Source organism: Sphaerodactylus townsendi, unplaced genomic scaffold (assembly GCF_021028975.2).
Source record: "Sphaerodactylus townsendi isolate TG3544 unplaced genomic scaffold, MPM_Stown_v2.3 scaffold_1479, whole genome shotgun sequence".
Taxonomy (NCBI): Eukaryota; Metazoa; Chordata; class Lepidosauria; order Squamata; family Sphaerodactylidae; genus Sphaerodactylus; species Sphaerodactylus townsendi.
In genome coordinates, this window is record NW_025950045.1 from 1 (window position 1) to 10447 (window position 10447).

At 52.2% G+C, this 10447-nt stretch overlaps 1 protein-coding gene across 1 annotated transcript; it reads right to left on the reverse strand.

The window, feature by feature from the left end:
* Positions 1-1618: 1618 nt before the first annotated feature.
* Positions 1619-6253, reverse strand: LOC125424919 (alpha-actinin-4-like). Its single transcript, XM_048482354.1, has 3 exons — positions 6164-6253; positions 3704-3791; positions 1619-1787 (listed from the first exon to the last, which is right to left on the reverse strand). Exons 1-3 carry the CDS (start codon positions 6225-6227, stop codon positions 1619-1621), a joined length of 321 nt encoding a protein of 106 aa, XP_048338311.1. The 5' UTR covers positions 6228-6253.
* Between the last annotated feature and the right edge of the window lie 4194 nt (positions 6254-10447).

The following is a 10447-nucleotide window of genomic DNA, read 5'->3' on the forward strand; positions in this document are numbered from 1 at the left end:
TGAGGAGGAGGAGGAGGAGGAGGAGGAGGAGGAGGAGGAGGAGGAGGAGGAGGAGGAGGAGGAGGAGGAGGAGGAGGAGGAGGAGGAGGAGGAGGAGGAGGAGAAGTAGTTTGGATTTATATCCCCCCTTTCTCTCCTGCAGGAGACTCAAAGGGGCTGACAATCTCCTTGCCCTTCCCCCCTCACAACAAACACCCTGTGAGGTAGGTGGGACTGAGAGAGCTCCGAGAAGCTGTGACTAGCCCAAGGTCACCCAGCTAGCATGTGTGGGAGTGCATAGGCTAATCTGAATTCCCCAGATAAGCCTCCACAGCTCAGGCGGCAGAGCTGGGAATCAAACCCGGTTCCTCCAGATTAGATACATGAGCTCTTAACCTCCTACGCCACTGCTGCTCCTAAGACAGTGGTTCTCAACCTTCCTAATGCTGCGACCCTTTAACACAGTTCCTCATGCTGTGGTGACCCCCAACCCTAACATTTATCCATTTTACAGATGGAGAACACTGATGCAAAGAGTCTTAGGCGACCCCTGTGAAAGGGTCGCTCAACCCCCAAAGGGGTCGCAGCCCACAGGTTGAGAACTGCTGCCCTAAGAGCTAACCACAACTGAGTTCCAATTTATTTATTTTACTTCAAGTCTTCCGTTGCTGCTGAAAACTGAAGTCACAAACCGTGGCTCTGCGAGGCCATGGAAACACTTAAAAACTTCCCCTGTGCATGTCTGACAACTCCCACGGGGACAAGATGCGCCCATGCCTCGCGCTGACAAACAAAAGACTGGCTTCGTATTTACACGTCCGCCCGGCCACACGATGCTCCTGAAGAAGAGGCTATGATTTTTGGCAACGGCCACGCTCAAAATGGAACTTTTCAGACAGGCCTCTGTCACCAAGAGTTGGATCCTACAAACCTGTTCCACAAGCGGAGGCGCTTCCCTGCTATGGAAGACGTCTCCCCCGATACAAAATGCTCAGAAGAGTATCTTGCATCTGCAAATGGTTCTTTCCACAAAGGAAAGTAGAAGAAGAAGAGGAGGAGTTTGGATTTATATCCCCCCTTTCTCTCCTGTAGGAGACTCAAAGGGGCTTACAATCTCCTTGCCCTTCCCCCCTCACAACAAACACCCTGTGAGGTAGGTGGGGCTGAGAGAGCTCCAAAAAGCTGTGACTAGCCCAAGGTCACCCAGCTGGCATGTGCTGGAGTTTGCACAGGCTAATCTGAATTCCCCAGATAAGCCTCCACAGCTCAGGCGGCAGAGCGGAGAATCAAACCCGGTTCCTCCAGATTAGATACACAAGCTCTTAACCTCCTATGCCACTGCTGCTCCTCCACTAATGGAATGGATCCAACTCCACAAGATGAAGGATTCAACTTCTGTGCTGAATTCGAGACAACTGACTTTGCCCAGAGGGCCACACAAAACCAGAAAGTTTTACTCTGTTTCAAACACTCCCCTGGTCAGCAGAGATTCCATATGATGACTCTATTCATGCTTCCTGAATCTATTCATGCTTCCTGAAGCCAGCCACAGTGACACCTATCTTATGGCTGCAGGGATTCTGGCTGGAGGTCCACGACTCAGCCAAGGACACCCAAGGAAATGTCAGCCAGGGTAGGATTAGATCCCAGACAGCGGGGTGGACTGCAATAACCCTTCAGGCTCGGCTGGATTCTGGGGGAGCAAAGCCAGGGGCCTCTGCTGACGTACCTTCCTGAGCTTGTCGTATTCGATCAGTTCCGGTCTGTGTCTGTGGATCAAGGCATTAAAAGCAAGGCCGTCTTTCCAGCTGTAAACAGAAACCCACAGATGCAATTAGGGGATTCAGCTGCTGCAAAGAGAGGTGCCGAGGGGGAATGGGGAGGGCTAAAGCTGTGAGTTGAACAAGCTTCAGAAATTTATGCACTTTGGGAGGGGTGTGTGTGTGTGTGTCTGTTATTACCAAAAGCTGTCAGCAAAATCAGATGGCCATCAAGGGCCCCCAGCAACAAGTACACGCCGGTAAAATGCCCCCTCCCAAAACCTCCCAATTCTCCGCCACGACCTCTTACAACTGTAAAGGAAAACAGACACGATTTTACCCCTGAAATGGCACTAGAATCAGAGGTCTGCAACCTGCGGCTCTCCAGATGTTCATGGACTACAATTCCCATCAGCCAATCGGCCCTGCTGGCAGGGGCTGATGGGATGTGTAGTCCAAGAACATCTGGAGAGCTGCAGGTTGCAGACCCCTGCACTAGATGAACAGTATCATGGTCAGCAATGTGTATTGGGAAGAAAAAGAATCACCTGGGGAATTTTCTGATTCACAAATTTTAAATCAAGGATTTTAATATTTAAATGATGGTAGCAAAAGCTGGCAGAAACGTGACGTACAAACCTAGACCGCCTACGAGAATTGGGGTTTGTTCCTGCCTCGTATCCCATATTTAAGAAGAAGAAGAAGAGTTTGGATTTATATCCCCCCTTTCTCTCCTATAGGAGACTCAAAAGGGCTTACAATATCCTTTCCCTTCCCCCTCACAACAAACACCCTGTGAGGTGGGTGGGGCTGAGAGAGCTCCGAAAAGCTGTGACTAGCCCAAGGTCACCCAGCTGGCGTGTGTGGGAGTGCACAGGCTAATCTGAATTCCCCAGATAAGCCTCCACAGCTCAAGCGGCAGAGATGGGAATCAAACCCGGTTCCTCCAGATCAGAGTGCACCTGCTCTTAGCCACTTCGCCACTGCTGCTCCTTTAACACAACTTAACTCATTTAACACAACTGATCTGCACTGCAACAGTGCTGACAACTATAGATAGGCTAGATCAGGGGTAGGGAACCTGCGGCTCTCCAGATGTTCAGGAACTACAATTCCCATCAGCCTCTGTCAGCATGGCCAATTGGCCATGCTGGTAGGGGCTGATGGGAATTATAGTTCCTGAACATCTGGAGAGCCGCAGGTTCCCTACCCCTGGGCTAGATTTACACAAGTGGGACGGAATATTCTTCCACAGAAAATTCAGTATCACAAAACTTGCAGTCCCACATAGCTGATCCTGCTAATGGGCTTCCCAGGACAGCCTGGCCTCCAACAAGGGGTTTCGGTTTGGGTCTCAGGTTCACGGAAGAGGGATTCAGGGCCTGCTGGTCTGTTGAACCTTTAATGGAAGGTCATGACCAGGAAGCAATTCATGGTGGCCTTCAATGTTTTGCAAAGGCAAAGTAGTGAAGAGGGATGAAAGACCTCCAGTGAGGCTCTGAAACAGTGGCGGAGCGCCAAGGGGACAGGGGTGGGTCGTGCACCGGGCGCACACCTGGGGGGTGGAAAATTGCCCCAGCCCCTTCCCCTTTTCCCTGTCCCCCCCAACACGGCACACACACACACCGCCCCCCTTCCCACACTTACCTACTTTCCTTTTCTTTTTTTAGTACTTTTTGAGGCTGAAAAAAGCGGCCTATTTATAGTTCAGGCTAAAAACTGCCTGAGGAACTACAGTTCCCAGGAGACCTTGGGGCTCACAAGGTCTCCTGGGAACTGTAGTTCCTCAGGCAGTTTTTCCCCTGAACTGTGAAGAAGCTGCATTTTTCAGCCTCAAAAAGTACTAGAAATAGAAAAGGAACGTAGGTAAGTGTGGGAAGGGGGGCGCCCCCCCCCCCGGAAAAAAAATACACTGTGCAATGGGCGCAGTTTGGCCCAGCTATGCCTCTGCTCTGAAAGGTTACCTGATGTGGAAATTCTGCACGTTGACGTTCTTGTAGGGGGCCGTCTTCCGCTGGCACCATAGCAACAGGCCTTCCTTGGCTGAGGTCTCTGCACAAGAGGAGGGGGGAAGAGAAGAAGAAGAAGAGTGTGGATTATGTACTGTCGAAGGCTTTCACGGCCGGATTCAACTGGTTCTGGTGGGCTTTCCGGGCTGTGTGGCCGTGGTCTGGTAGATCTTGTTCCTAACGTTTCGCCGGCATCTGTGGCCGGCATCTTCCGAGGTGTATCCCAGAGAGAAGTGTGCTGTAGCACAGATGCAGGCATAACATTAGGAACAAGATCTACCAGACCACGGCCACACAGCCCAGAAAACCCGCCACAACCAGTTTGGATTATATCCACCCCCCCACCCCCCCACCCCCCGCGGTCTTTCTCTCCTGTAAGTGGATTGAAAGGAGCTTACAAACTCCTTTCCCTTCCCCTCCCCACAACAGACACCTTGTGAGGCTGGTGGGGCTGAGAGAGTTCTGAGAGAACTGTGACCGGTCCAAGGTCACCCAGCAGGCTTCATGTGGAGGAGCAGGGAAGCAAGTCCAGTTGACCAGATAAGAGTCCGCCACTCAGGTGGAGAAGGGATACTCCTAGTGCCAGGAATCATCCTGGCCTTTACACTGACTTTAAACAGAGATTTGAAAAGCTCTGCTGGTAACGTACGTCCTACCCACGGCCCCCCCGTCAGCGTGTCACATGGAGGAAGAACAAGACGCTCAGCGGCAAGCTCAAGACCCCCAGCCCAGCGTCTGAGGTGCCGATCTGCAAAGCAGGGCGACTTCAGTCAGAAAGAGTTATTGTCAACTGGCCAATTGTCAGGTCTCCTCTTGGGGTATCTCCAAACCAATATCACAATGCCTAGAATATTTCCACATTGGTTACCGGTTGAATTCCGAATCATCTTCAAGGTGTGGGTGCTGACCTTTAAGGCCTTAAGCGGCCTGGGACCCTCGTACCTCCGGGACCGCATTACCCCATATGTCCCGAGTTGACCTCTGCGCTCAGCAGAGGCCAATTCACTGGAGATCCCCGGCCCCTCAATGATGCGGCTGGCCTCCACTCGGGCCAGGGCCTTTATGGCTCTGGCCCCTGCCTGGTGGAACACTCTACCACCAGCTGTCCGGGCCCTGCGGGACCTTGGAGAGTTCCGCAGGGCCTGCAAGACCGAATTGTTCCACCGGGCCTTTGGAGAGACCAGCCGCTGAGGGTGCCCTGCTCTGCCCCCCCCCTCCCCCCGCTGTATAGGGTCCCTAACATCATCGGGACCCATTATTCTCTTCTGGGAGGGTTGCATATGGGTTTCGTGGGATACTGTTTTAGAATGTAAATTTTTAAACTTTTTATATGTTTTTATATATGATAGTATATTGTTCACCGCCCTGAGCCCTTCGGGGATAGGGCGGTATATTAAATCAAATAATGAATGAATGAATGAATGAATGAATGAATGAATGAATGAATGAATGAATGAATGAATGAATGAATGAATGAATGAATGAATGAATGAATGAATGAATGAATGAATGAATGAATGAATGAATGTTACACCAGGACACTAAGTCCAGATGACCGATCCCGCCTTCTGCGCACCACAAACACATGAAACTCCTTTTTGCCTAAGTCAAAATGTTTCGGAAGTCTTCAAAAGTGAATTACGCAGACGGAATTTTACTGCAGGACAGGAGAGTTAGAAGAAGAGGAGGAGTTTGGATTTATGCCCCACCTTTCTCTCCTGCAAGGAGACTCAAGGTGGCTTACATCATCCTTTCCCTCCCTCTCCCCACAACAGTGAGGTGGGTGGGGCTGAGAGAGTCCTGAGAGAACTGTGACTAGCCCAAGGTCACCCAGCAGGAATGCAGCAGTGTGGAAAAACATCTGGTTCACCAGATAAGCCTCTGCCACTCAGGTGCAGAAGTGAGGAAACAAACCCAGGTGGTTAGAATCCACCTGCTCTTAGCCACTACAGCACGCTGGTTAGTGCTGAGTAAATGACACTGTGGAAGAGAGTGACTGGCAGGCATCAACCAGGTGTGTGTGTCTCAGAGCAAAGGCTGCGCAGGGTAGAGGGGCAGACAGAGAACTGTTGGGTGCAAGATCGGGCCTGCCAGGCAGAAGCTACCCACTACTTTACAGGGGCTCTGAGGCCAAACATTTGACAAACAGCCACAGGCTTGATAAAGGAAGCGAGCGTTACTGCGGCTGACTGCACAGTGGTGCAGAGAATGATTTATTGAAGTTGATCGACCGGGAGGCAGGAAGTCAAGTGGGGGGGCTATCCCCCCCCCTCACCACCACCACCACAAGGAGACAACGCTTCGCTGCTTGGGGGATTTTATCTTCCTCTCCAGTGTATCAAAACTGCTCCGTCTGTACAGCTGCTGCGGTGCGCCAAAGCGGAGAAGGGTGGGTAAATCTGGTCCGGTTCCTACCTTCCACTGAGATGTCCTGAATGGCGAATCGGAGGATGATCGTCCAGATCATGCCCAGGGTCATCTTCGCATTGCCGTCAACAATCTCTGAAACAGAGGGAGGAAAACGTGAACAGCGGGGAAAAGGCTTTGCTGGGGCCCATCCTGCGACAGCCACTGGCGTTTCCCAAGCTCTGGGCAGCAGAAGAACAGGCGCTTTGGAGAATGAGACAGAACTCGGAGACCCGCTTTGCTCTGGCAGCTGGGAACGCTCACTTTGTGAGCGTGCATAAGAATTACCAGCCCACTCAGCGTTCTGCAAGAATTGCTGCCCTGCTTGGCATTCTCCACTGATCTGGGGGCATGCCCAGAACAGCAACTCAAACAGAGATGCAAGAAAAACAAACAACTCTCCGAAACCAACCTGCTACATCTTTGCATCGGAAGTACCCAAATTATTTACAAAATGCAATCTCTAAGAGATGCATCAGGTAACATGAACTGGAGCGAAACCAGGCCAGCCCAGGAAATCACGCAGAGATGCCACTGGGGGCCTCCTCGGCGGCATGTACTTTGGGCTCCCAAGCAGTCTTTAACTTCTGACAGCACATTTTCCATTTCTGCGCTGCAAACGGCTGGGGAATTACTGCCATGGCTCATGAGAAAGGGGGTCAGTGGAGAAGAGGAAGAAGAAGAGTTTGGATTTATACCCCTCCTTCCTCTCCTGTAAGGAGACTCAAGGTGACTTACAAACTCCTTTTCCTTCCTCTCCCCACAACAGACACCTTGTGAGGCAGGTGGGCAGAGGTGGGATCCAGCAGGTTCTCACAGGTTCCTGAGAGTAGGTTACTAATTATTTGTGTGTGCCGAGAGGGGTGACTAATGGGTGATTTTGCCACTGATTTTTGCCTTAGTTACACCCCTCCTCTCAGCAGTAGTGCGCAGAACTTGAAGCAGTCCAGCAGGAGCTGCACCGGCATGCGTGGAAGCCTGCGCATGCGTGCATTCGTTTCCTGCCCAAGGACCGGCGCAGCGGCTGCGTCCTTGCCATAGCCCCGCCCAGGAATGCCCCGTCCCAGAATGCCCGGCCACGCCCCCGTCATGCCCCACCCAGCCCCATTGGCGCTACGCCACAGTTTGAATCCCACCACCATGGGAACCTGTTACTAAAATTTTTGGATCCCACCACTGCAGGTGGGGCTGAGAGAGTTCGGAGAGAACTGTGACTAGCTCAGGGGTCTGCAACCTGTGGCTCTCCAGATGTTCATGGGCTACAATTCCCATCAGCCCCTGCCAGCATGGCCAATTGAGAATTGTAGTCCATGAACATCTGGAGAGCCGCAGGTTGCAGACCCTGGACTAGCCCAAGGTCACCCAGCAAGAATGTAGGAATGCAGAAACACATCCTCTGCCACTCAGGTGGAGGAGTGGGGAATCAGACCCGGCTCTCCAGATTAGAATCCACCTGCTCTTAACCACTACACCACGCTGGCTCACATGGCAACTGAACTAAGAAAGGCCATATGGGGAAACATCTAGAGCAGTTGTGCCCAACTCGTTTGTTAGGAGAGCTCGATATGACACAAATGTGACCTGTTTGGCCTAGGCCACTGGTGGCGAACCTATGGCACGGGTGCCAGAGGTGGCACTCAGAGCCCTCTCTGTGGGCACGTGCAGAGTGCCCCCCAACACACATCTAGGCTGGTTTGGGCCACTATGCTCAATTATTAGCATGAAACCTAAGACCTACTTTTGGGGAAGCAGTGTAGGTAACCCTGTTAAGCGCTGTTAACCCCACTGATTTTCGTGTGCTGAACTAAAGCGTGATCCTTTACCTGGGAGGAAGCTCGGTTGCTGGTAATGGGGCTTGCTTCTGATTAAACCCTCCTAGGGTTGTGATTCACCCATTGGGAGAGCTGCATGGTTGCTTCAAAGCAAAGCCACCGACTACCACCAAGCTTACCCCTGAGTAACGCATGCCTCGGAGCCAACCGGTTTTTCTAAACTAAAACCTCAGTTGTCAGGTTAAATTGCCATGTTGGCACTTTGCGATAAATAAGTGGGTTTCGGGTTGCAATTTGGGCACTCGGTCTCGAAAAGGTTCGCCATCACTGGCCTAGGCCGTGTGTGTGTGTGTGTGTGTGTGTGTGTGCGTGCGTGCGTGCGTGCGTGCGTGCGTGTGTGTGTGTTGTGGCTACCTTAGCTGGCCCCAGATTGGAAGGGTGTGTGTGCTTGGACTGGTAAGCCCGCAGTGGGGTGGAGCAGCTGTCATGAGAGGGCTTATCAGACCTATGAGCCATCTGAAGCAGCGCCCTCATTTTCTGGGCTCACCAGGCCAGATTGGGAGTGTGTGTGTGTTGGGGGGGGGGGGGGGTGCGTCAGTCGGCTCATGAGCCTGATAAGCCCCTTCAAGGGGCCAAATCTGGCCCCCGAGCTGCATGTTTTGACACCCCTGATCTAGATGGGAGAAAGTCCTTTCCTGTGGCAACAGACCCCCACCCACACCTTATTTGGTTGCCTGTTTGCTGCCGGCCGCTGGAAAACCCCCCCCCCCCCCCCCACAAGCCAGTCCGGGAACAGTGCTTCCTGCCACCGGGGAACAAAGGGAGAACGGCTTCTGGGTGTCAACTACTGCTGTTAGAAGAGGCAAGCACAGGCAGGTCTGATGCTTTTTGTGCGCAGGCAATCCCTCCTCCTCCTCCCTCCGTTTTTTAAAAGCCTTGGATGAGCCGCTGCAAAGGATAAAACGCTCTCATCCAGTGTTTCGGTTCTCAAAAGGCTCTGGGGATCTCAGACGGGATTGAGCGCATGTCACAATTCTGCAGGGGCTTTTTTTAAAAAAACACAGTACACTGGAAACAGGATCCGTTATTCAACTTCCGCTCTTGGCTTTTTTCTTTTCTTTTTTTTAAAGAAAAGCAAGTTTCAAGGCCTTATGACTGTGGAAGACTAGATGCTGGCAGGGGCTGCTGGGACTTGTAGTCCATGAACACCTGGAGAGCCACAGGTTGCAGACCCGTGGACTAGAAGAAGAAGAAGAAGAAGAGTTTGGATTTATATCCCCTTTTTCTCTCCTGTAGGAGACTCAAAGGGGTTTACAAGCTCCTTTCCCTTCCTCCCTCACAACAAACACCCTGTGGGGTAGGTGGGGCTGAGAGAGCTCTGAGAAGCTGTGACTAGTCCAGGGTCACCCAGCTGGCATGTGTGGGAGTGCACAGGCTAATCTGAATTCCCCAGAGAAGCCTCCACAGCTCAGGCGGCAGAGCGGGGAATCAAACCCGGTTCCTCCAGATTAGATACGCGAGCTCTTAACCTCCTACGCCACTGCTGCTCCTAGATGGCCTCTGGTCTGATCCAGCAGGCTCTTTCTTGTGTTCTTATAGCCCTGAAGAGGAGGATATTCAAAAGCAACTGGGCGAAAAATCAAAAAAATCTCGCGGGCCTCCCCCCACCCCCCCAAAAGACAAACACAGCTGTTTGGAAGCAAGAAGGGAGAGAGGTTCTGCGCAGAGGCATGGAAGGCACTGCTGGGGAGGGAACAGCACAGAGACAACCAGTTTGGCAAACGCTCCCGTAACCTGAGATGCCACGCCTCGCGAACAGGGCATCTGTTTGAACAGGCTCAGAGCTTTGAAGGGCAACTTGCTTTCCCAGGTGAGGTCCCAAAAGCCAGGAACAGTTGACTGATGCTGGATCCCCGGGGCCATTCCAAGAAACGAGGCCGGGCCCTGGCATCGCCAGGAGGGGCAAAGAGACAGCAAGGGGGAGGAGAAGACATTTTAGCCACTGTCCCCTTCAGACTTGTAGCTGGAGGGGGACAACTCAGACATTGTCAGCGGCCTGCCAATCCATCCTGCTAGCCAAGGCATGTGCCTTCTCCTAACACAGCGGTCTGCAACCTGCGGCTCTCCAGAGGTTCATGGACTACAATTCCCATCAGCCCCTGCCAGCATGGCCAATTGGGACAGAGAAATATGCAGGAAGGTGGAAGGCCTGTAGCTAATTCTCTGCTGCAAATCCACGCGTAGTTTCAAATTGAACCACAAAAAACTTCGAATGTGAGACAGCGAGAGATCTGCAACGGTCTCTCACCGTGACCTTTGCAGTTTGACCGGGGGAAGATTTTTCCCGACCCCTTACCCAAATCAAATCCACACACTGGGTGGAGAAACAGCAAGCAGCTATTAAGGAATAACAGAGCAGATGAAGAAAATCTGATGTTGGGAATGGGACTTGTTCCTTCTAAAGCAGTGGTGGCGAACCTTTGGCACTCCAGATGTTGAGGACTACAATTCCCATCAGCCC

Excerpts from the sequence above, each read along its gene's own strand:
- LOC125424919 (XM_048482354.1), bottom strand. The coding sequence starts at position 6,227 with ATGACCCTGGGCATGATCTGGACGATCATCCTCCGATTCGCCATTCAG. Across the intron at positions 3,792-6,163 it reads TCAGGACATCTCAGTGGAAG|AGACCTCAGCCAAGGAAGGC; the intron begins GTAGGAACCGGA and ends CCTCTTGTGCAG. Across the intron at positions 1,788-3,703 it reads GTGCAGAATTTCCACATCAG|CTGGAAAGACGGCCTTGCTT; the intron begins GTAACCTTTCAG and ends TTCTGTTTACAG.